The sequence below is a fragment of the Nilaparvata lugens genome, chromosome 4 (genome assembly GCF_014356525.2).
Source record: "Nilaparvata lugens isolate BPH chromosome 4, ASM1435652v1, whole genome shotgun sequence".
NCBI classification, from domain to species: Eukaryota; Metazoa; Arthropoda; class Insecta; order Hemiptera; family Delphacidae; genus Nilaparvata; species Nilaparvata lugens.
The window spans coordinates 5,157,706-5,185,100 of record NC_052507.1 but is presented as its reverse complement, the minus strand read 5'-3'; the positions used below and the strand labels follow the sequence as shown (position 1 = coordinate 5,185,100).

At 36.4% G+C, this 27,395-nt stretch overlaps 1 protein-coding gene across 3 annotated transcripts in view; it reads right to left on the bottom strand.

Annotated features, from left to right (window-relative positions):
• Window positions 1-2,415: 2,415 nt before the first annotated feature.
• Window positions 2,416-27,395, bottom strand: part of LOC111043492 (dipeptidyl peptidase 9) — a 52,570-nt gene continuing 27,590 nt past the window's right edge. The window contains exons 9-18 of one of the 3 annotated variants that reach the window (XR_005571028.1): window positions 25,643-25,784; window positions 23,653-23,876; window positions 21,779-21,914; window positions 19,488-19,660; window positions 17,538-17,657; window positions 13,781-13,933; window positions 10,194-10,336; window positions 6,311-6,422; window positions 2,845-3,010; window positions 2,416-2,813 (exon numbers count right to left, since the gene is read on the bottom strand). Coding sequence is in view for 1 of the 3 variants with exons in the window: in XM_039425560.1 (XP_039281494.1) it covers window positions 2,918-3,010; window positions 6,311-6,422; window positions 10,194-10,336; window positions 13,781-13,933; window positions 17,538-17,657; window positions 19,488-19,660; window positions 21,779-21,914; window positions 23,653-23,876; window positions 25,643-25,784 (1,296 nt within the window). In the remaining 2 variants the exon portion in view is untranslated. Of the gene's footprint in view, window positions 3,011-6,310; window positions 6,423-10,193; window positions 10,337-13,780; window positions 13,934-17,537; window positions 17,658-19,487; window positions 19,661-21,778; window positions 21,915-23,652; window positions 23,877-25,642; window positions 25,785-27,395 lie in introns of all 3 variants that reach the window. The other 2 variants (XR_005571029.1, XM_039425560.1) reach the window with 2 other exon arrangements.

Below are 27,395 nucleotides of genomic sequence, written 5' to 3'. Positions count from 1 at the left end.
GTGTTATTGCTATCCTAGTCCATCATTCAACAAAGCGGATAGCACTATCTCTTTCTAGCTTTGTTCTGTTGCCAGATCGTCTTTTAACAATGTATAATTAATAATTGATTAACAAAATTTGTTGATTTTTTCAGTGTTTACTAGTTTCTGTTTCTTGAATAGTTCCAAATTTTCTCAAATAACTCAATATTATTCGTTAAAAGTGGTAATTGAGTGGAATATTTCTAATTAATTTATCAATTTAAGCCATCTAAATTCAAAATTTATAGTTTAATGTTTATTTTGGACCAAAATTTTATAAAAATTGTACAAGTGAAATTCTAACCTTATCTTGGACTTTGTCACCTATAAATTTGGAAGAAAAATAGCACAAGGACTACCTTATTATTTTATCTTTCAATGTTATTACATTAGTGTCATTTGCATTGTAAATAAATAAATAATGGCAGTGTTTGATTAGCAATGGTATTGCTATCCTTGTCTATCATCCAACAAAGCTGATAGCGCTATCTCTTTCTAGCTTTGCTCTGTTGCCAGATCGTCTTTTAACAATGTATAATTAATAATTAACAACATATTTCATCTTAATCATGAAAATTCACTATGAAATTATTGAAAAATATAATTTCTTGCTTAATAAAATATAACTGATTATTTTAAACGAGAATGAACAGTATAGTATTACCTACCTACATCAATAAACCTGTATCAGCTACCGTCTAAAGAAGGAATTGACGAGACAGAGGATCGGCATCGTTGTTCTCCTATCTTTCTCCACTGCAATTATAACGTGGACCTCACCATGGAGTAGGCTAATTTCCACACTATAGATAAATTACTGATTAATTAAAACAATATAAAAACTTGAAGTATCCTTTATTATTGAAAAGTTTTCAATAATAAAGGGTACTACAAGTTTTTATATTGTTTTTATTAATTTGTACAAAAGTAGCCCATAGAAGTGAAGTCTTTTTATAAGTTACTGGATATTCTAGTTCACTAGTGATTAACGATGGTGTAACAGCTGAATCTAGCTTCTCACTTGATAACGGATGATTATAACAATTCCAAGTCTTTAAAATACTTTTAAAAAATACTCAATAATAGTTTACTGCCTTGTTTAAGTTGGCAGGAAGTTGAGGATCAATGGTCAAACTATAGTTAGGTCCACGTTATAATGGCAGTGGAGAAAGTTAGGAAAACAGCGTTGCCGATTCTCTGCCTTGCCACTGCCTTCTATAGAGGATAGCTGATACTAGTATCATTACCCCCTAAATATTTAGTAGGTCCTGCTAGTATATCTAATGAAATATAAACTGTCCATTCTTGTTTAAAATGAAGTATTGATATTAAATTGTTAAAATTTACTAGAAATTATCTACCCCCAAATTGATATTAAATTGTCAAACTTTCATAAAACTTCGATAGAATATTGATTGCACTATTTCGTACCTAGTAAGCCCTGCTTTGCCTATAGGGAGATTTGGTTCAAAATGTCGTCAGCATTATTTGAATAAGAAACAGAGAACTGATGTTATTTATAAGGAATGCCGACAATCTGTGGTGAATCTAACTAAACAGAGTATCTCATAAAAGGTGTAACACCCGAAGATCATAGATACTACATGAAATTTGCAACAAAAAATGTTCAGTCATATTCTATTATATCAACCTTAGTTTCTGAGATATATCGATATTTCTATATTTTTGAAAACAGCCAATAACTAGAAAACTACCAGTTGAAATCGAATTCTAAAGATATTGTTGGAAAGAGGCCTTAGTTTTCGAAATATATCGATATTTCTATATTTTTGAAAACAGCCAATAACTAGAAAACTATAAGTTGAAATCGAATTCTAAGGATATTGTTGGAAAGAGGAAGAAATATACAATAAGTTTCATATAACTTGTTCCTTTGTTTGACGTTTTTAAACTTTTTATGAGCGTTCAAACTGTTCGAAATTTGGCTTTGGACTCGACGAATGTACTTTTCAGCTTTGAGCGCTAATAAATAGTTAAAAAGGTTCAAACAAAGGAAAAATATACATTGAACTTATTGGAAATTTTATCTTCTTTCCAAACATATAAACAAAGGAAAAACATACATTGATCTTATTGGAAATTTTATCCTCTTTCCAACCATATCTATAGAATCAGAATTTGAGTAATAGTTTTCTAGTTATCGACGTTTTAAAAAAATATCGAAATATCGACATATTTCAAAAACTATGGTCGATATAATAATAACATTTTAGGCTCAACTCACACTACGCGACTCAGGTCGAGCAGAGACTCGACTCTAGTCGAGAGCATGTGTTTTGAAATGGTGACAGTGGCGGAGACTAGAATCGACTGGTCTGAGTGTCACCATTAGACACTCAGACCAGTCGATTCTAGTCCCCGCGACTGTCACCATTTTTTGAAAACACATGCTCTCGACTAGAGTCGAGTCTCTTCTCGACCTGAGTCGCCTAAGTGTGAGTTGAGCCTTACTGGACATTTTTTGTTGCAAATTGCATTCAGAATCTATGGCCCCGTCGCACAAAAGCCGATTAAATTTTAACTGTGATTAATTTCAGAAGAACAAATCAAAGAAGGCTTTTTTGAAAAGACGACTTCTCTGATTGGTTCTTGTGGGATTAATCACGATTAAAATCTAACCGACTTTTGTGCAACCGGCACTAGGTCTAATAAACCTTTTGTGAGACACTCTGTACAATGTAAGGACATAATTGAGGAAAGCTGTTCACAATCTCAAATCGAAGAAGTTCTACAGAACATAATTTGCCAGTGTAATACAGATTTGATACTTACTTACACACACACACACACACACACACACACCACACACACACACACACACACACACACACACACACACACACACACACACACACAATACATTAATTAAAACTAATTACAAGTGATTTTGTAAGAAGAGCAGGAGCATTGTTTCGTAATGTTTGCTGGCATCCAGGTTCCGTAGACTATGTCTCTCGTTGGGATACACCTGAAAAGCAAAATAATTTTACAATTTAGTTTTAAAACCTGAATAAGTCACAAATATACAACAAAGATTGTGAAATAGCTATTTACGTCGCGAGGACGGGAAGTGGATGTTTGCGGGACTGAATATGATGTTTCCAGTCGAGACATTAGCCGAGACTGGAATTTCATGCGAGCCCTGCAAGAGACATTCACGGCCAAGTATCCTACGATATTTTTCGCTACACAATCAGCAAATAATATGTAAATGAGTACACAACAAATTACTGAATACGTAAGTGAGACTTTACAGAATGATAAAAATATGCTATTTTTTCTCTATGACGTGAAAAACAAAAGGTTTGCAGGTGTAGAGAATTTCAAGTATCTAGGATGCCCAATAAATGTCACAGGTGATAATGCTTATATAAAAGAAAGGATTCAAGCAGCTAATAGGTCGTACCATAGAGAAACAATAGCGTAAGTAGATATCCCATGGTATAGGGAATTTATGTCGCAACTTTTACTGTTATCTCAAGCCGATTACCGTCGATTATTGTCAATTTTTACTGTTTTGTTGGGGTGAGAGTGTATGAACGGCACAATATGAGAGACTACCAGCGTCACACAGCTGCATAGGAAAGAACTATGTGAACTATCGGCTTGGGATAACAGTAAAAGTTGCGACATAAACGCCCTATACCATGGGATATCTACTTATGCTATGCCAATGTCAGATCATTCAAAAGTGAGTTGGTCGGCAGGAGCATCAAGATAACGATATATAAAACATTGGTGCGCATTGGTGCGTTCAGTGGCAACATATGCGGCGGAAACTTGGGTGATGAATGACTGACGTAAATGCATTAAAAATGTTTGAAAGATCCATACTAAGAAGAATCTACGGTCCCCTTCAGGTTAATGGGCAGCAATGGCGTGTAAATGCTTACACTGTTAATGAAAAGGTATCTTCTCAGCCTAGAAACTGTCCGAAAATTACAAGTTTTCTGTGTAGTGTGACGAAAAATATGTAGGCTATTTATTTCATCTCGTACAATAATACTCAACTGTAGGAAAGGCACAAAAGGATTTTGCCCAAAATTATCTGTTATAATAAATACAGCTGACTTAGTTTGTTATTACTTGCTGAATCTCATTTTATTATGTTTCATCACTATAGTTAAATTCTGTCAACTAAAGCCTATTTGATCTGAATATCGGTATTTTCTAATTCACTATTCCTTCTCCAATAATTTATAATAAACAGCCCAAATCAAAATGTGAATATTATGTCACTTTCACTTTTCAAGATTATATTAATAGAATCAAAGACCTTAAAGATGCATAGACTCACATGCAGCGCTAGTGTCGTACTTGGAATTGAAATCCGCCATTGAGGGGGCAACCCATAAGATTATTACATACCAATGCCACCAATGCCTTTGTGATCTATAGTATTACAAATAAATAATATATATCTCGTGCTAAAATACCCCAATGGCGGCCTTCAATTTCAAGTAAGAGCTATCATTGGGAAGGCATAGGCATTGTGGGTCTATATCTCATATATATTTAAGGTCTTTGAATAGAATGCTCGTTTTCATAATATCAAATTTGAACAAAAGAATCAGCTGTGCTTTTAGAATTGAGTTTGTTTTACGGTAATTCTTTAAAATTATATTTTACTTTCCTTGCCCTATTACCATAGGTAAGGAAAGTATTGGTTTCCAAAAAAATGTAAGGTACCCTAATTTCATGTTTTCTATACGTTTCATTACTTTCCTTGCCTTTTTGGGTATTGGTCTGTATGTGTGTGTATGAGTGTATGTGCGTCTGTGTACACGATATCTCATCTCCCAATTAACGGAATGACTTGAAATTTGGAACGTAAGGTCCTTACAATAAAAGGGTCCGACACGAACAATTTCGATCAAATGCGATTCAAGATGGCGGCTAAAATGGAGAAAATGTTGTCAAAAACAGGGTTTTTCGCGATTTTCTCGAAAACGGCTCCAACGATTTTGATTATAGTCATACCTGAAATAGTCATCGATAAGCTCTATCAACTGCCACAAGTCCCATATCTGTAAAATTTTAGGAGTTCCGCCCCATCTATGCAAAGTTTGATTTTAGATTCGTAATTATCAAGTTTCAGATATAATTTAAACAAAAAAATTCAAGTGGAATAGATTGAGCATGAGAATCTCTACAATTAATGATCAGAAACATTTTCACCTAAAATTAAAAATAAACTCGAAAATCGAGAAAATGTGATTATCCAATTGCAAACTTTTGGCAACTGTTGATTCTATTAAATGATTCACTATGAAGAGATAGCAGACCTCGTGTGTCTCCAGCGTTATTAAGGTGCGTACAGATTTAGGCGCCGCGAACATGCGCAATTCACTTTTAATCAGCTGATGCCAAGCTTTTTTATATCTATATCTTATACCGTTTCGGTAAAAATACAGATATAGTCAGCTGATTAAAAGTGAATTGCTCATGTTCGCGGCGCGTATATCTGTACGCACCTTTACCCTGTCACCAGCTGGCTCTAATCTTTGAATAGTAGACTTGAGATGCGCGGGAACACTACCGTAGCGTCAGGTGATCAATTTTCATAACGGCAAGGAAAGTTGTGTGAGTGCGCCACACCAGATTTTTTAATAATTATGTGTATATTTCCTATTTTAGTTATAATAATGTGAAACATTTCTTCTATGTTTAGTTTTGAAGCATCTAAATTTGAAAATCTACTTTGTGAAAATACTTGAGGACTAAAAATGTTGTGAATTGAAGAACAAGTTTTAACCTATTTCGGACTATGTGTAACCTTATCTAAATTTGGGAGAGGAATAGCACAAGGTTACCTTATTTTTCCTCTCCCTAAAAAAAACAAGGCTTAAAGGCCAAGCCACACGAAGCGTTTTTCAGACGAGTTGGCAAGGCAGGAAGCTCTCCGATTGGTTGATTGGGTCGGAGTTCGGGAATAAGCTGATAATCAGCCAATCGGAGAGCTTCCTACCACGCTGAATCATCTGAAAAACGCCTGATAAAACGAGCTTTGTCCTAAATGATAAAAAACATTTGAATGTCATCCTGGTGAACCAATATCGAGACTCAACTGAACTGTTCACTCCCATGCTTTACAACGTGTTTGTGTTACATGAAGGTCAATCGACCTACACTGAAAGCTAAACATCGGCTTGGCCGTTCTGTTCGCACCCTAATGTGACATAGATAATTTGTTCCATTATTATATTAATATTCAAAATGACAATAATTCCCTTTTTTTAAATTACAATGTAGTATTAAAATGGCTGACCTGGAGTTGATAGGGCTTTCCGGCTTTGACCAATGCGTCTATCAAACTGCTCGTATGATCAAAGTGAACGTTCTCATCTATTAGGCCGTGGATTATCAGCAACCGATTCTCACTGCAAATCACAAATGAATACATAAATAAAATACAGAAAAGTGTAGTTAAGGTAGATGTTCTAAAAAACAGAATACATTCTTCAAAACATACCAACAAATAATGTATTCGTTCAGAAGGAAGCTATACTTCACTTGAAGCGTACACAAAGATTAAAAATTTATCTATTGGATGTAGTCCAGGCAATGAATGCTCAAAAAAGGGTATAGGGGGAAAAGTGGGGAAGACAATTGTTGACCTCGCAGTTCTTTTAGGGTAGTTAGGAGGTGAACATATCAAAAGTCCCCACCCCTACCACCTGTGCTAAGGGGGTGGGGGTGGTTTGAAGGTACCATTTTTTGGTTTCTCGCATAAAACTCAAAAACTATGTATCCTAAGGACTTGACTGTCATATAACAAATTGATGCTTACATAATTTCCCACAACATTCATTTCACAATTTTTTTTATATCTCCACTAGTTTTCGAGATATCCGCTCTTGAAGGTGTGACATTTTTGGAAAAAACACGTTTGCCTCCAATTTTTTATTATTTTTGCGGGGCCTCGACTGTCGGGAGTGTACGAAAATTAGAGTGGCCTCAACTGTCGCCTAACGCAGGCGACATTTGAGGCCACTTTTTCAGGAGTCCTCTCCCGTCGTAGGTCTCGACTGTCGGGGCTGTACAAAAATTAGAGTGGCCTCAACTGTCGCCTAACGCAGGCGACATTTGAGGCCTCTTTTTCAGGAGTCCTCTACCGTCGCTGGCCTCGAATGTCGCTGGTCTCGACTGTCGGGCCTGTACAAAAATTGGAGACTCGCTTGCAGCAGGCGACAGTTGGGGACACATCCTACTGCGATTCCAGACAAAATAGATTTTATAATGATTATAGCTTATATTATAACTTATACACATGATGTTATCATCATATGAAAGTAATCATGTGATTAATTCCATAAGCAACATCGTTAATGAAATAAATGAACAATTTAGTTTTTATGAGAAAAGCTCAATGTATAGATCAATAAAATGTAAAATGTGAATGTGTGAAATTGATAAAAGTTATTGATTTGTAACAGGATATTGATTCGTAGAATAATATCCTACATCTATCATGAACTGAGAATTTGACATCAATGTAACAAAAAGGTATTTACGAGTTTGAAAATTTCGTTTTTATGATGAAGCAACTAAGGTTTATTTACAGTTGTAAAGTTGCAATACTTATTCATAATATGGAAAAAATAATGTGATATTATTCAATTGCTGGTAAATCCATACAAATTAAATGATAATATTCTTTTGGTGCTGTCTACCATTCTGGAGAGCCTAGCGCAGGCGACAGTTGAGGCCTCTTTTTCAGGAGTCCTCTGCCGTCGCAGGTCTCGACTGTCGGGGCTGTACAAAAATTAGAGTGGCCTCAACTGTCGCCTAACACAGGCGACATTTGAGACCACTTTTTCAGGAGTCCTCTACCGTCGCTGGCTTCGAATGTCGCCGGTGTCTACCGTCGCTGGTCTCGACTGTCGCTGGTCTCTTCTGTCGTTTGCCTCGTTTGACATCGACCCATTTTTGCTCTTATAACTTTTTAAACATAGACGGGAAAAATCCATGCTGATTATGAGTTTATAAGGCATTAAATTCTCTTCAATTTTATGTATGATTTCACGCTTTTATGAATTTCCCTACACCTTTTGTAGCAGCTTTAGTGTTGAGTGTGAAATCTCAATTTTTGCAACAATAGACCAATTGACAAAGGAATTTGGGGGGAATCTTTTAAACAAAATTGTTGACTTTGCTGCTTTGTTGAGACTAGTTAGGAGGAGAACATATCAAAAGTCCCCATTCCTAACTCATGTGCTAAGGGGATGAGGGTGGTTTAAAAGTTGCATTTTGCGGCGTTTTGCTTCCATGCTCATATCTAGAGAACAATGCGTTCAACCGATTGAAATATTCAAAAATAGAGCTTGATAAATTCTCCACACTTTTTGTTTAATGGAATTTTGTGATATTCCCAACAGTTCCCGAGATATTCGCTCTTGGTGGTGAGTAATTGTTAAAATAACAGGTTTTCATCCAATGTTTTGCTCTTTCAGGGCTTATACCTCTCCAACAATGCATCATAAAAACAGATGCTTATCGTAGGTTTGTCGAGCATTGAATTCTCTTTGAAATGATGTATTATTTCACTATTCCAAGTTTTCCACTCATTGTTATAGCAGCTTCAATGTAAGGGGTGAAATTTTCATAGCTGCAACAAGTGTTAACTCAGCGGTTTCACACCTTCAAAAGAGTCGATAAAGATGCACACTTTTGCTATGTTCACCTACTAACTAGTCCAAATTAAGCTGCAAAGTCAAAAATTGTGTCACTGACACTCCCTTCAAATGTCATGTTCAAACGATCAATTGTTGCAGCAATGTAAATTTCACAAAAACCTACAAAAACCTAACCTCAAAAACTTTTGCTCAAAGCCTTTCGCTGTGCTGACACAACAATGAATGACGTGCACTCACACAACTTTCCTTGCTATTATGAGAATTGATCACCTGACGCTAGTGTACACGCGCATCCCAAGTCTACTATTCAAAGATCTGCCAGCTGGTGACAGGACAATAACGCTGGAGACACACGAAGTCTGCTATCTCTTCATAGTGAATGATTTAATAGAATCAACAGTTGCCAACAGTTTGCATTATTGAATAAACACATTTTCTCGAATTTCGAGCTTATTTTCAATTTTAGGTGGAAATGTCACTAAACATTAATTGTAGATATTTTTATGCTTAATCTTTTCCACTTGGAATTTTTTGTTTAAATTGTATTTGAAGCCTGATAATTGGGAATCCAAAATCACACTTTGCATTGATTGGGCGGAGCTCCTGAAATTTTTACAGATATGGGACATGTGGCAGTTGATAGAGCTTATCAATGATTATTTTAGGTATAAATTTGATCAAAATCGTTGGAGCCGTTTTCGAGAAAATCGCGAAAAACCCTGTTTTTGACATTTTCGCCATTTTAGCCGCCATCTTGAATAGCATTTGATCGAAATTGTTCGTGTCGGATGCTTATATTGTAAGGACCTTAAGTTCCAAATTTCAAGTCATTCCGTTAATTGGGAGATGAGATATCGTGTACACAGACGCACATACACTCATATACACACACACACACACACACACACGCACTCATACAGACCAATACCCAAAAACCACTTTTTTGGACTCAGGGGACCTTGAAACGTATAGAAATTGGGGTACCTTAATTTTTTTCGGAAAGCACTACTTTCCTTACCTATGGTAATAGGGCAAGGAAAGTAGAATCAGAGATACAAAAACCTAACCTCAAAAACTTTTGCTCAAAGCCTTTCGCTGTGCTGACAACAATGAATGACGTGCAATGTGTGTAGACACATGTTAATCATGCATGTCGTCCTAGTGGCCAGCCTAATTAGTTGTGAAGGTGATTGCGGTAGTTATCTATACTGAATAAAATATAATACTGACAATATCTGGTCTTCTTATTCAATCTACTTAAAGGTGATGGTTTCTTGCTCCATTCCGAGCTGCTTTGTATAAACACACTTTTTTATGTATTTAAACACGACATGCAGTCGATTATTAAGTAAATATTAAAAACTTTTACTTACTGATGACTGGAGTACTACTTTCAATCGTCTAGCGATCATTTTCAACAGTGTAGACCGGAAATGTTTTGATGGTTAGGAAGATTTTTGATGTTTATTATGTGATCAAAAAGTTTGTTGGATTTGAAATTCAGCTTCTACTTACTCTTCAGGGAACATTTTGATGTAGTTGAAGACAGATCCTTGCCTGTAGCCGAATTTATTCTCCTGGGGCAGTCCCATGTATCGTTCCGTGTATCCGGTATCATAGGAGCACCATGACGTCACAGGTGCACCAGCTATTGCCAACTGTACAAAAATAGCCACAAAATTACATTTATTATTGCCAACTGTTCAAAAATAGCCACAAAATTACATTTATTATTGCCAACTGTTCAAAAATAGCCACAAAATTACATTTATTATTGCCAACTGTTCAAAAATAGCCACAGAATTACATTTTTATTCACAAAAAGGTACACATAAAATTAGAAATTTAGTTGCAATTTCGAATTTTTCTCATCTAGCATGAAAGTTAGCATATAATCTGCGAAACATGGCAAGAAATATTAATGGATGAAGTAATAAATGCAATAAAAAACACAAAAGCTGGAAAAGCAACAGGCCCTGATAACATCCAGGCAGAGTTTATGAAACTTCTAGATGATGATAATATTAAATGGCTGACTTCTTTGTTCAACCGTATATATGACAATGGATGCATTCCTGAGAAGTGGCTGGAGTCAGAGTTTATTTTATTGGCAAAGAAGGCGGGAGCTAGAAAATGTGATCAATATAGAACAATCAGCCTAATGAGCCATCTCTTGAAGATATTCCTGAAAATAATACATAAAAGGATTTACAAGCTTTGTGAAGAGCAATTATCAGCTACGCAATTTGGGTTTAGGAATTCTGTCGGAACAAGAGAGGCCTTATTCAGTATCCAGGTGCTATTCCAAAGATGCAGAGATGTGAACAAGGACATATATGCATGCTTTGTGGATTATCAGAAGGCATTTGAGAGGGTTCAACATGAGAGAATGGTTGAGATATTGAAAATGACTGGAATAGATGATAAAGATCTCAGAATAATAACAAACTTGTACTGGAACCAATCAGCATCAGTGACTCTGGAGGATGACAGTGTAGAAGGTATAAAAATTCAGCGAGGAGTGAGATAGGGATGTGTGCTTTCTCCATTGTTATTCAATATTTATTCCGAGTACATCTTTAGAGAATCCTTGGAAGATGTAGAAGTAGGCATTCCTGTGAATGGACAGATACTCAACAACATTAGATATGCTGATGACACAGTAATTTTTGCGGAGAGTTTAGATGATTTGCAGATGCTGATGGACAGAGTGACAGAAAGTAGTGAGAGACATGGGTTGAATATCAATACAGATAAGACAAAGTTAATGGTCATCAGCAAGAACAATGTCCCCAGATGTCATCTTACAATTAAAGGAAAACCAGTTGAACAAGTTAATAAATACATTTACCTGGGTGCCACTCTGAATGACCAGTGGGATCACTCACAAAAGATCAAGATCCGCATTGAAAAGGCCAGAGCTGTGTTTCTAAAAATGAGTACCATGTTCAAAAGTCACGATTTGACAGTTAATTCGAAAATGAGATTTCTTCGATGTTATGTTTTCTCCGTTCTTCTATATGGTGTGGAGTCATGGACATTGACAGCTGCAACTGAGCGCAAACTAGAGGCATTTGAATTGTGGCTCTACCGGAGGATGCTGAGGGTGTCATGGGTGGACCATGTCTCTAATGAAGAAATTCTAAGAAGAATGGGAAAGGGAAAAGAAATTCTCAATACTGTAAAAGCGAGGAAGCTCCAATATCTCGGACATATAATGAGAAACGGAAGCAGATACGAGCTACTCCAACTTGTATTGCAGGGCAAGGTAGATAGTAGAAGAGGTCCTGGAAGAAGGAGAATATCGTGGCTTAGGAACCTGAGGACATGGTATGGAATGAGCACAGCACAGCTGTTCAGGGCGGCAGTCAACAGGGTCATCATAGCCAGAATGGTTGCCAACATCCGGAACGGATAGGAACCAAAAGAAGAAGAAGAGCATGAAAGTTATTATTGCCAAATGTTCAAGAATAGCCACAGAATTACATTTATTCACATAAATATACACATAAAATTAGAGTTTTAGTTGCAATTTCGCACTATGTGAATATTTTGGCTAAGTCTCAACTTGTTTTACTTTGTGCCGGTCGCACAAAAGCCGATTAAATTTTAACCGTGATTAATTCCACGAGAACCAATCAGAGAAGGCATTTTTGAAGAGACTGATTCTCTGATTGGTTCTCGAGGAATTAATCACGGTTAAAATTTAACCGGCTGTTGTGCAACCGGCACTAACTCCAACAAAACAGTAATAATAGACAGTAATTGGCTTGAGTTAACTCGTATTTTCGAACATAAACGACTTTACCAAGGGATATCTACTTATGACATCTTTGTTATTTATTTATTCATAATTTCTACAAAGTAGCACTGATTGGGAGAGAAAAACTAAGGATACTCCTTGTACTATTTCTCTCCCGAAATTTAGATAACAAGTCCGAAATAGGGTTATGGTTTCACTTTTCTAAAATTTAGTCCATTTTCACTATAAAACAACGAAAACTAAGAATCTAAGTTTTTTAAGAAATCTAAGAAATCTTTTATCTAAGTTATTACTACGAATTTCTATGCTGAAAATAAATAATTCACTTTCTCAGCAGTTAAAAATTCGATAACAGCGCGTTGTTTGATTCGCGTTTACATAACACAAGAACAAGAGCCATAATTTCACTAACCAAACCAAACTTGATGAAGACAACACCTTCAAACTGCGCAGCCGTGAAGAGGATAAATAGTACTTCCACATGCCACCAGGCTCGCTTCTGAGGGTTATTTGATTTCTACTCTACAATCATGTGTGCATTACTTAGCCTACCGCCGTACATCGAGTTTAATTGGGGAAATACAGAGTTGTGCAGAGGAAACACATGTTTTTCGAACAGCCAGTACTCGTCAACGGAAGAGGGTATTGCCCTGGAACGAATGTTGGCAGACGACCCATACTATGCCATTTCAGTTGCTATGAGCGTTGGAACGTACAACATCGTGTGTTCGCTGTTAAGCAGTTTTTTTAAAAAACAATGAATCTGTAGTCACAGAGCAACGCTTTTTCGTCAATATAGAGTTGAGGGTCGAGGTGCAATGCCCGATCGTAATACTGTACTCCGATGAGTTGCAGGGTTTAGGAGTACTAGTTCTGTGATGAAAAAGAGACCACCTGGCCTACCCCGTTCCCCGGAAAGTGTAGGCCGAGTCAGAACGGCAGTTGTTACTAGTCCTAGAAGATCGACTCGACGACACTGACTCGGTCTACATTTTCAGGAGTACGAGCTGGTTGGGAAAGACCAGGTGGTTTCTTTTTCATCACAGAACTAGTACTCCTAAACGCTGCAACCTACGCTGTATTAAGATCGGGCATTGCACTTCGACGCCCAACTCTAAAATATTGACGGAAAAGCGTTGCACTGTAACTACAGATTCATTATTTCTAAAAAAAACTGCTTAACAGCGAACACATAATGTTGTACGTTCCAACGCTCATAGCAACTGAAATGGCATAGTATGGGTCGTCTGCCAACATTCGTTCCAGGGCAATACCCTCTCCCGTTGACGAGTACTGGCTGTTCGAAAAACATGTGTTTCCTCTGCACAATGCTACTCACTTTGAATATATGTGAGAACTGCGCCAGACCCATTAGACTGAGATATCCGCCGTAGGACCAGCCCAAAATGGCGACTCTCTCCATGTCAATCATTCCCGTCGTCTCGGCCAGCCACTGCAGAACCTCCACTTGGTCATCCAGTTCTACTGTTCCCTGGGGAAAATAAATTTAAATATCAAATCCAGTTTTTCCAAATCCTATACTATTAAACGAGCAACTTCTGTTTATATGTTCATATGTTTAGATGTTTGGATTTTTAGATGTTTGTATTTCACCGGATCACGTAATGATTCTCACGAAATTCAGAACATAGTAAGTTTATAATATAAAGTCATTAGGTCATTAGCAGTCGTTAGGTCATGTCAGAGGCCCTGAAATTGATCAGTTGCGACCTGAAAACTCTGACACCAGACCTGAGCCAGCCAGGTCACTCGATATTATTATTATTAATATAAGGATTCGATTGCACTAGGTCTCATCCATGGGAAAACTCGCTGAAGGACATTACAAGGATAATTTTTATTCATCCTTAGAAAAACAGCTGATAATAATTATTTCGTCGTCTGTTGGTGATGGAAGTGAGTGAGCGAGTTCATAAGTGTTGAACTGTGTCAAAATTATGACGCAGCTGTTGAACTTTTGTAATCATTCAATCAGGTACTTAGTGCCGGTTGCAAAAAAGCCGGGTTATTTTCAATCCTGATTAATTCCAGTAGATCCATCTTTTTGAAATGGTCTTCTCTGATTTGTTTCACGTGAAGTTAATCAGGATTAAAATTTAACCGGGTTTTGTGCAACTGGGCCTTTGTGAGGGAAATTTTTGAATTCCTCTGGGAAGTAATCTCAATTTACTGTGATTAGATAGAACATTTCTGTATGAATGTTATTATAATTTCTTCTTTCGTAATAATTTTATGCTTTTGTACTCCAGAGCGAAGCTCGGTCCCCGATATTTAATTTTCACATTGCTTCGCTCCTACATTATCAAGTTCTACAGCTCCCTGAAAAATAACATGAGAAATTCAATTCAAGTTCCTACTTCACGTCAATTTTTACACTTCTTCCATACCAACAATTATCTACAGCGGGTTAAAGAAACGAGACTTTTCCGCCGAAAACAATGGATGACAGGGTAGAAGTTCTAGTGACCCTTCAGTGGTCGCCTATTGTTATTGAATTTCGACATTTTCGTGGTCTATTGTTGAGGTTTCCACTCCGAGGAATATTTTGGTGGACCAGCCTGGTTACTTGAAGGCATTTTCAGCTGTAAACCAGTGGTAGCATACAGTGATTGGATAAACACACACATTAAAATAATAATAATATCGAGTGACTTGGCTGGCTCAGGTCTGGTGTCAGAGTTTTCAGGTCGCAACTGATCAATTTCAGGGCCTCTGACATGACCTAACGACTGCTTTTTAGGCAGCCGGGACCGACGGCTTAACGTGTCCACACATTAATATCGGTGATGAGTACAAATTTAGTCAAACGTACGTGATGTGTAAAGCCCACATCGAATTTTGGTCTTCATCGAAGTTTGCCGTCCTTATAAATTCTACGAGATTGAATAGAACTTGAAAAACACATGATACACATCATGTTTGCCAAGCTGTGTTCAATCTAATAGAATTTGAAAGGACGCCAAAAAATTGTACGTTCAATAAGTATCAAATTGTATGTAACTCAAGTGGAGTTGAGATAGGACTACAGGTCCTATCTGTCACACAATCCTAAATCAGGGATCAGGGTTCAGAGATCGACGATGATTTAATAAGGATGGGTTATAGAGGATGGAGAAGATTGATTGAAGTCAGAGAATTGGAGGTACATTGTGGAGGAGACCAAAGCCCACAGTGGACCTAAAAAATGTGACAATCATGTTGAATCCATAATCCAATATCGTGATCGATGACCAGGCTTCCCCGGATAGATCGTGTCAAAAATTAAAACTGTATTTTTCACACAGATGGCGGCATCACAGACCAGCATAGTCATCATTGAAAAAATCATCTAAAGAATTAAAAACTCCTTCCAATGAGCCACCTTGATGGGGCGTTCTTAAACGCGGTAGGTGAGCGCCCCTTCACTGAATGCGGCAGGCAGTTGAACATCCTGATTACGAGCACCGGAATACAATCCTTAACCCTAGACAGTCGGGATGGTTATCGAAAGACAAAACATCGATGTTTTTTCACATTAACATCGATAAGTAAAAAACATCGAATAGTAAACATCGATGTTTTTTAACATCGTTGTATCGCCCTACGTTTTTACGGATGATACCAAGGTACCTAGAATACAGGTATTCTAGCAGAGCACAGAAAATGAAAATGGATTAAGTTTTTTATATGGATATCTGCTCTCCTTACAATAGGAGGACTTCTTTTCCAGAGCTAGATTAATTAGTGTTAAACGCATGTTGAGGAAATATATAATTGTAATAAGAAAAAACTATTTCTCCCTAAGAAACGAAGAATCCGACCTATTATTCAATTCTGAATAAGTATCCAACCTTGACACGGGCCGCAGAAGTAGAAGTAATGTAAATCTTCAAGAGTATCAACAGTCTCACATGAAAATACAGAGAGCCTGATTGAAAAAAACAATCAGCAGGAGGTCAAAACTTATGCAAGATCTTTCACAAGAGTGATCGATATTCACGAAAAACACTAAACAGAATACTACACTAAATATGACAAAGATAATGATTATATTCTGTTACTATTGCTCTATATTGTTACTATAAGCTCTCAAGATAATCCTCTTCAATAAAAAAAAACTTAAATCAAATTAAAAATTAGAATTGTTTTTACTTTTTAGTTGGGAAAAACATCAACCAGTGAACATCGATGTTAAAAACATCGATGATTGATGTTAAAAACATTGATGTTTGATGTTAAAAACATCGATGTTTGATGTTAAAACATCGATGTTTTTAAACATCGATGTATCGATACCCATCCCTACTAGACAGTCGTCGGAGCGGAACATCTAAGTTGGTTCTCCCCCGAGTATTGTAGGTGTGCACTTCCTCTCTTCTTGAGAACATAGACTGATGTTTTTTGACGTGCAAGAGTGATGCTAGTATGTAAAGTCCATACACAGTATGGATGCCCAGACGTTGAAATATGGGCTGGCAGTGAGCATCAAACTTGCTATAAGTCATCACACGAAGTGTCTTATTTGAAGCAGGAGAAATGTCCTTAGCATGTGCTGAATGACCCCACACAAGTATTCCATACTGGATATATAATAATAATATCGAGTGACCTGGCTGGCTCAGGTCTGGTGTCAGAGTTTTCAGCTCGCAACTGATCAATTTCAGGGCCTCTTACATGACCTAACGACTGCTTTTTAGGCAGCCGTGACCGACGGCTTAACGTGTCCATCCGAAACACGATATGATACTGGATATGACAGCTGAACACAGCATGAATCAGCATCAGCAGTCTAAGGGAACTCAGAAGTTCTCTCATTTTCCGGAGCAAATAGACCACTCTAGAAAGTTTTCTACAGTCTTTGATGATGTAAGGTTCCCATGACAACTTGGAGTCCACGCTGAAGCCAACTGAACTGAACCCACAAAAAATTGCAACTTGAATATTGTTATATTCAGTACTGTTTCGAATTGTATCTATTGGACCGACAAATTCCAAATCTCGGTTACAAAAACTTCAAGTGTTTACATTGATGTTACTATGACCTGAAGTGTTTATAAGATGATATTCTAGAGTGAGTAGCAAAAAGTCAAACTAACCATTCTTCCTTTGATATGACTCTCGAACTGCAGTCCTCTATGCTGAGATCCTCTGGAATCTATCATCACCACACAATAACCCTGAGATGCTAGCATGTGCATTCTTAGGTGACGCATTCCCTGCAAATGAAAATGTTTTATTGGCAGAAATATAAAATTACAACATCTTAGAAATACATAATAAAAGCAATACAAATTTTACAACATGGCAAGTTGTTTTACAACATCTCGAGGTACTAAACCTGTTTGAGATGGTGATATAAAATTGATTACAAAACTAGCGCTAAAATGTAGTTACTGAGGCCGACAGTCGCATATGAAACGACACATATTACATAACAGTATCGATTATTTATCAATTTTAGCTAGTATATTGTGCAATATTATGATATACAAGTCTACATGAGAATTCTACAAAAGGTATCTATATTCTCACATTCCATCACAAATCTCTTGACATCTCTCAAAAACCTTGACCGTATCTTGCACTGCCTTATCTCAAGGGCAGCAGGTTGTAGAACTTTGGAGCTAAATAAGAAAAAAAATTCATGAAGTGACTTTTATTTGGTTTAGGTATACAAGGTTCGTATTTAATTCTCAAATTATTGTTTTTCAAATTAAAATAGAATCACTGTTTAGAAAAATAATCACCTCACTTCATTAAAAAACTAAAATAAGACACGGAGTATGGAATAATAATACTAGTTGGTTTTTCAAATTGAATATTAATTCACGATTTTACTGAATAAGTAAACTCAAGTGTGGGAGAAATTAAGGAAGGATTACTTTATGGTACGATAAAATTTGAAATTGAATTGACATAAGTTGAAACAGTTTTTCCCCAAAATAATTCAAACAAATAATTATTTCTCTGATTGCCATTGAATTGCAACCAGAGGAGTTTATTGACAAAACATATACATAACTATTATATTATACATACAAAACTTGCTAATACTAAACTTAGTTCTAATTATGATACCCCACTATAATAATATAAGTCGGGTTGAAATCCACCGTGTACTACAGTAACTAATCTTACAACCGGTTGCACAAACGTCTGTTAACTTTTGATCCCGATTAATAGCCACAAGAAACAATCAGAGAAGCCTTCATTTCAGAAAACACTTCTCTGATTGGTTCTCGTGGAATTTAATCATCACTGAAGTTTAACAGGCTTTCGGGCAATCAGGCCCAAGTATTCGAACTGAAAGAATGAAATTCATATCTAATTTCTACTAATTTTCATTAATTTTTTCTCATGTCACTTATGAAGAACTTTGAACTTTGTGATATTGAATCGGGATCATTTTTGGGCTATAATGCCTGTTGTTTCCATAACTGTATACATGTTTGTAAATGAAAATCAAACCCTATATTTTACATAATACTTTTTCATTTACTCATACCTCAAGATAAATTTATCTTACAATCTTCATAGTTAATAGTAGCCTACCAGTTCATTAATTTAAAATCACTAATTATTAGATATTTGAAACTATTCGTCTTAAAAATCATACCTCTTTTATAGGCCTATTATCATTCATATTCTATTATTCTTTCCTATTCATAGGCCATATATACCATTCATAGGCCTATTATCAGATAATGTATCATTCACTTGACTGCTGGCGAACAGGTTTTCTTACACCAATAATTTATTTATTTATTCAATTATGTACAATCTTGTTACTTATATGAAAAGCACAACAGGCTTGTGCCCAAAACTGTCCCTTTTCAAATTTATACCATAGTCCAAATGAAAATGTAGGTTATGTCATTATCAAACTTTCACTTCACTTTTAATGCCTCATTTTGTAAGAAAACATGTTTTTTATAGAAACTGCATATTGTTTTTGGCATTAGAATTATCTCATTCTGTACAAACAATTCAATAATTATTGCAAAGTATTGACAAAAATAATCCATAATCTGAAAGTCGGTACTAACCTTAAAAGTATTTGAAACTAGCTGCACTTCAGGTCCACCGTAAACGTTTAATACTGTTGGATATTTTTCGCCTTCCTTATAGCAGTGAGGCCTGAACACCATGGAGAAAATCGTATCTCCAGAAGATATCTTATGACTAAACAGTTCTGGACAGTGAAGGTCTATTTCAGGTACTGCAAAAGATACAAGCTTGATTAGTTTCAATAAATTCGTGATATTATTAGACAATATTCCAGTGTTTTAAGTCAGCATTCCTTGAAAATAGCATTGGTGCTTCTCATTCAATCAATTCAGACGTTCGAAGTGAAAATCACTATAGTAATCAATGAGTTCAGATCATTCAAGCTAGGATGTTTTAAATTTATTTCCTATTAGTTTATTAATTAAAGTTTCGAAACAGATATTGCAATGAAACAATTTTATTACATATAAGTAAATCTATATTAACTTGGGATTTAGTAGATTTTTCTATTGTTAAATCTACTTTTGTATTGTAATATATATATCAATCAATAATCATTTATTGCCATAAAACACAAAAAATAATATTGTAATATATATCAATCAATAATCCTTTATCCTATTATATTAAGCGAGCAATTTCTGTATTTATATATCTGGTTATTTTTATATGTGGTTATTTATGTTCAACGGATCTCGAAAACGGCACTAACGATTTTCACGAAATTTGGAACATACTAGGTTTATTATATAAAAATTCGATTGCATTATGTCTCATCCCTGGGAAAACTCGCTGAAGGACATTAAAAGGATAATTCATCCTTGAATGAACAGATGTCTGTATAATTTGCAACCAATAATCTGCAACCATATTTAAATTAATTAATTTCAACGCAACATAGAAATAATACAAATTATTTCAATGTATGTAGATGATCATGAATCAACCACGCCTACGCTAAAGTGAGGTCCACGTTATAATGGCAGTCTTTGATTAGCAACGGTATTGCTATCCTAGTCCATCATTCAACAAAGCGGATAGCGCTATCTCTTTCTCTCTTTGCTCTGTTGTCAGATCGTCTTTTAACAATGTAGAATCCTATTATATTGAGCAAGCAATTTCTGTATTTATATATCTGGTTATTTTTATATCTGGTTATTTATTTTTAACGGATCTCGAAAACGGCTCTAACGATTTTCACGAAATTTGGAACATAGTAGGTTTATGATATAAAGATTCGATTGCAGTAGGTCTCATCCTTGAGAAAACTCGCTGAACGACATTAAAAGGATTATTCATCCTTGGCTGAAACAGCTGTGGATAGTAAAAAAGTGAGTATGTGAAAAATCAAAATATCGCATCCCCGAAATTCATAAGATGACGTATAGCCAGCTGTGAAATATAAACACGATCATTTTAGGGAATTTTGTTCTGTTTATCAATAAATAAAACGAGCGAAGCTCGGTGCCCCGATATTTGCCATAAAACAAAAAGTGTTATAACAAAAGTCAAAAAGAGAAATAAATAAAATAAAAACCGTCAACGGAATCAACACAACAAAACTATAAAATAATAAAAAATAGTTATTATCTACACGGAGTCAATTTAATAAAATAATATACCATAGGCAGCCTACTCGAATAATTAGTATTTCTAAGTCATAACATAGAGCTTGTTCACATGACAGCGACTTACGCTCGGTTGTCGCGCGGTTGGCAAATCGCTCGATTTGCCAGCCTCGTACACATGACAGCGATTCATAAGCGGTTTGCCCTCGGTTATGATAAATAATTATTAGGTACAACATCTATGTACTCAATCTTAATATCTTAATCTATGTACTTAATCACTATATTACTCTTAAACATATATTACTGCTCTGATCGAGACCGCTCGGTTGACTGAAGACATGTTTACGCTCTCATGCCTGCTCTAGTATATCAAGCCGCCTGGCAACCGAGCGACAACCGAGCGGTTGTAGTCTGAGACTACAACCGCCGCGATTCGCCGGCGACTGCTAAAACCGAGCGATGCATGTGTACGGCACCATGTGTTTCCCTATACCTGGCAACCGCTCGGTTTGTCATCCGCGCGACAACCGAACGTAAATCACTGTCATGTGAACAGGCTCTTATTCATTGAACAGAAGAGAACTCGAACTATCTGGAAAATTATACAACAGAATAAAGGCTCTTCTATGTACTGTAATATCATGTAATTGATGCCCGCACTCAGGCTTACCTTTGCTGGATTTCTATGACTTCAATTGTTAAACTGAAACTGCTGTAGAAAACTTTCAATGAATAGAGTAAATTGGTGATTGAAATACCTGTTGGCTCCTGTAGATATCCTATAGGAGTGAGACTAACACCTTCGACAGTCCAATCTGTGTGTTGTATCCTGAATACCTGGCAGGCGGGCAACTTTTGAATATTACTATATGTGGCTACACATATCGTACATTCCTGCAAAAACGCACACGTTACCAAACATGTTATTTTTTAGGAGTTTAACAGGTCATTATCATTTTCAACAAAATAGTTATTTGTGCAACTAGTGCGCAAAGTGACAGTTTGCTGCACCGAAAGAAACGTTTACGCCCGAGCCGTAGGCGAGGGCGGAATGGTTTCTTGAGTGCAGCAGAGGAACTTTGCGCACGTATTTCACATTAAGTTTTTCCTACAGTTACCATTGAATATGAAAAGTGGGTAATTATGGGTAAAATTGCCTGAAATCCATCAAATGTTTTTCTGTGTAATTTTATTATTGATAAAAACCTTAATCCTAAAATCCTAAAGTCCTCGTTGTCCTTGGTTATAATATATAATGAATAATAATTAGCGCGTTGTGCTTGGTTGCACCTCTGCTCACTATAGCAGCCACAGCAGTCACTGTTACCAACTTCATTTTGATTTTGCTGCACTGTTGCTCCATATAACCTACTAAGTATTTTGCGTTGCCATGTTGCAAATCTGGAGTGCAGAAAAATTTTTCCCGCACTAGAGCGGAAAAGTGATTCTTTGCGTTCTGTAATCAGTGCAGCAATGGCCACTTTTCAACGTAACTGTAGGAAAATATAATAAATTAATGTTGAATTAGTTGCAGAACAAAACAAATAACAAAACCTATTATTCCATTAGATAAAAAGTGTACACAATTGAAGTTGAACACCAACACTTTATTGTAATAATTCTTGAAATATAGAAGAGCTCTGGTGTTAGGGATCCACTCTTTCTCATTTATTACAGTATTTTAGTATAAAATAGAATAGAATAGAATAGAAATACTGTTATTGAAACAAATAAGCTACCTTAAGCAAACCTTGAGGAGGCTATCATCATAGAGAAACTATAGCGTGAGTAGATAACCCATGGGTATAGGGCGTTTTTGTCGCAAATTTTACTGTTATCTCAAGCCGATTACTGTCGATTTTTACTGTTTTGTTGGGGTGAGAGTGTATGAACGGCACAGTATGAGAGACTACCAGCGTCACACAGCTTCACGGGAAAGAACTACGTGAACTATCGGCTTGAAATAACAGTAAAAGTTGCGACATAAACGCCCTATACCATGGGATATCTACTTATGCCATTGTTTATCTATGCTATCATACACAAGCCAAAATAAATAGCATAGGTACCAAATGAATTGTATAACAATAACTATTATTGCTATTATAACAATAGCTTAATAAAATATCATACATAGCTTGAAGTAAATGAGTGGATAAATGCTTCAAATAAATCCTCATTCAACTCTAATCATAACAATCAAAATTTGAAGTGAGGAGCATTTTTTACAAAATAAAAATACAATTTTGCTAATCAGACAATATGGGCCAAGCCACATGAAGCGTTTATTCAGGCGATTTTGCACTGGCGGCGGACGAGGCGACAGGGCAGGAAGCTCTTCGAATAGATGACTATCAGCTGATTGGGTTGGCGTTCGGGAATCAGTTGATGATAACTGTTCTGTTGTGTCAACTGAAAAAACGCTCTTGTGGCTTAGCACTTGGGGTCAGACCACATTAAGCGGTTTTTCAGGCGCCAACCCAATCAGCCAATCAGAGAGCTTCCTGCCCTGCCGACTCTAAAAACGACGTCTGAAAACGCAATCAATTTTGGTTTCGCAATTAAATTTGTTTTGAAAATTAATTTCGATTCATGGTTTTGCACTTATTGTCAATGATATCACGCGACTTACGTCATTCAGATCAATACTGTAGGAAAAGCCGGGCCTTGTCAGCAGGCGTATCTCGCCGGGTCGCTGCAAGGAGACGACGTAGAGGTGCTTCTCGAGGGGCGACTCCCGCAGTCCGAGGAAGTAGACCAGCTGCCTCGCCTCGTCCACCCACAGGTCGCTGCCTAGTACCTCCCAGTCACCGCTAGTCAGCGCTACCTGCGATTTGAAGCTCGGCACTACGAACACTGCAATCAAATTCAATCAATGCTCAGCTACGGAAATCGAATTAAATAACTCTGAAATTATTGAATCTTATGAAAACTAAATTACGAAAATTGAATTGGATAACATTGAGAGACACAAATTGCACACCAAATCAATGAACTCTAAAATACAGAAATTTTACTTTAGAAGGCTCACACTGGAATATATTTTACTTATTCATTACTAGTAGTTCTGTGAACAGTAGACCTCACGCAGTATTCTCATCCACGAGTACCTGATTGAAACTATAGACCTTATGGAAATACAGCAATAGACTGGCTTCTCCACACATCTGTGTAATCACTTGTCAGCTGATTTACGATGAATAATTCTATAGTCTGATTTTTACTTTCCTTGTCCTATTACCATGGGTAAGGAAAGTATTGCTTTCCGAAAAAAATTAAGGTACCCCAATTTCTAAATTTCTATACGTTTCAAGGTCCCCTGAGTCCAAAAAACTGGTTTTTGGGTATTGGTCTGTGTGTGTGTGTGTGTGTGTGTGTGTGTGTGTGTGTGTGTGTGTGTGTGTGTGTGTGTGTGTGTGTGTGTGTGTGTGTGTGTGTGTGTGTGTGTATATGAGTGTATGTGCGTCTGTGTACACGATATCTCATCTCCCAATTAATGGAATGACTTGAAATTTGGAACTTAAGGTCCTTTCACTATAAGGATCCGACACGAACAATTTTGATCAAATGCAATTCAAGATGGCGGCTAAAATGGCGAAAATGATGTCAAAAACAGGGATTTTCTCGGAAACGGCTCCAACGATTTTGATCAAATTCATACCTAAAATAGTCATCGATAAGCTCTATCAACTGCCACACATATCTGTAAAAATTTCAGGAGCTCCGTCCCATCAATGCAGATAGATTCCCAATTATCAGGCTTCAGATACAATTGAAACAAAAAAAAATCAAGTGGAGTAGATTGAGCATGAAAATCTCTAAAATTAATGTTCAGTAAGATTTTCACCTAAATTTGAAAATAAGCTTTAAATTCGAGAAAATGTGATTATTCAATTGCAAATTATTGTTGATTCTATTAAATCATTCACTATGAAGAGATAGCAGACCTCATGTGTGTCTCCAGCGTTATTGCCCTGTCACCAGCTGGCTCAAATCTTTGAATAGTAGACTTGTGATGCGCGGGAACACTAGCGTCAGGTGATCAATTTTCATAACGGCAAGGAAAGTTGTGTGAGTGCGCCACACCAGATTTTTACTCTAGTATTGGCGTATGAAGGAGGCTCCTTTTTCCTTTTATATTATCCTTGAAATGCGAAATTTCCAAAAACCTTGTATATACGTCGACGCACAATTAAAAAAGGAACATACCTGTGAGGCAAATATGGCATCAAACACCTAAGGCAGGTTATTATCTTCACAGTTTTAACTCGTTTTTCAATTAGAACAGGCAAGCTGACTGTTGGGTAGTTAGTAAATTTAAATTAGTTATTCAAATCATAGATTTAACTGGTGTGCAATCTCACAAGTGTTATAATCATACATGATTAAATAATTAAACTGAGACAAAACCATTTCTTTTGAATAATTCTGGACTTTTGTATAACTGACATTCTTTTAACTTATATGACGTTTGTTTTTAACATTATTGTAATGTTTTACATCAATAAAGAATGATTTGATTTGATTTGATACAAGTAGCATTACCTCCTATCATAACATGAATAAAAGCTTTTACAACAAGGAATATAGCAATTTCCAAATTATTCAAATAATTTACTTACGGTCACGTGAGTCTTCAACAATCTGTGATGTGTAGGAGACGGTAACTAAGTACAAGTGTCTGTATCCAGCCTCCTCACTGGACCAAATCATAGTTATCTTATCATTTTCTACCGTGGGAAATATGTACAATAAATCATGGACCTGCAATGGAATAAAATAAATGATATAACCAGAATAATAGGAAAAACACATTACAGTGAATAATCTGTGCCATTTTTGTAGGTATTCTTAGTGTTATTCAGAAGGGGGTGTCCCCGAGAAAACCTTTTGAATTTACTCTAAAAAAGGTTGCTTCAAAGCTAATTGGGAGCAAGGCTCCAATGTCTCTTCTCTATCCCGACTTTATTGTTCATGCCGCATCCACACTCTCGTCAAGTCTTACCAGCTTGGCCACGTTAGTCTTGTGATCCACACTGCAATGTGACCATTCGTGGATGCTCGGCTGGCCACTCGCCTTTGCTCGACAAAAATCGGAGCAATAACAAGAGAAGGCCAGTGAAGGCGAACATTGGCAAAGCAGCCATCCACACTCTTGCGCTCGTCGTGATTTGTACGCATTGGGCGAAAGTGTGGATGCGGCATTACGTTCAATTGCTGACAGCTAATAATGTGTTGAAAAGATGGAAATTAATTTAATTCCAATTTGATTTATTCTTCATTTCTTACAAGTACATCATTAAAATGATAGGTAGAGGGAAAGATGGCCTAATGTAACCTCATGCTATTCTCTCTCTAATTTAGTCAAGGTTACATGCATAGATGTTTTGTTTCAAGCTCTGCACTTGACGATTTTTGATAAACCCTTGACTTGAAAAGAGATGAAAATCTAATTCAAGTCCTGAACTTATAATTCCTTTACTCAGAAAGAAAAATTGTAAACTCCAGAGTCTAACGTGATCTTCAACTCCAGAGTCTAATTAAGTCCTCTACTAGACCGAAATATGTTAAGTCTTGAAGTTTTTCACAATATTTTCAGTTTCAAAAATATTAACACAAAGCAGATTGTTCACATCTATGATTATTTATTATTATTATTATTATTATTAGTCGTAGAGCTCCCGAAGTGGAAGACGCTGAGTAAAATCATGACCATCGATTTTTATTAGACTTGGCGGTTTTCTTGTTCGCCCACCAGCTTTTCATTCTCTGAGAAAATGCAGCTTTTCTTTCTTCACTCCATCTTGTGCCAACTCTTGGTGCTTTTATCTCTGGAATAATTTCCCATTTGTTCACTTTTGTTTTGAAATTATTTCTATTTTTAATTTCATCATCATTAATTCCTGCCAAAACTAGATCTTTTCTTAACATTCCTAATCCATTCTCCTCCATAGGCAAGCGAAGCTACATATTTTTCTATTTTTTTTTGTGATTCTATGGTCAGGGAGCCTCATGATATGACCATAGAATTTTAGACGTCTTTTTCTCATGTCTGTTACAATATTTGAATGTTGCTCAACTGTGCTATTTTTCTGTAATCTATAACCATTCTCAGTTAATCTCGGACCTAGAATTTTTCTAATTATTTTCCTTTCTTCTTTCTTCAAATTTTCTAGATCAGCTTTCCTGTTGAGATTTAGGGTCTCACTGGCATATAGCATTGATGGCTTTATTACTGTATTATAATGTATAATTTTAGTGTGAAGAGACAAGCATTTTTTATTGTAAATGGATTGCACCAGCCCTAGGCCTTTACGAGCTTTCTTTATTCTATCCTGCTGTGATAATCTCTCCGAAATAACCTCTCCTAAATAT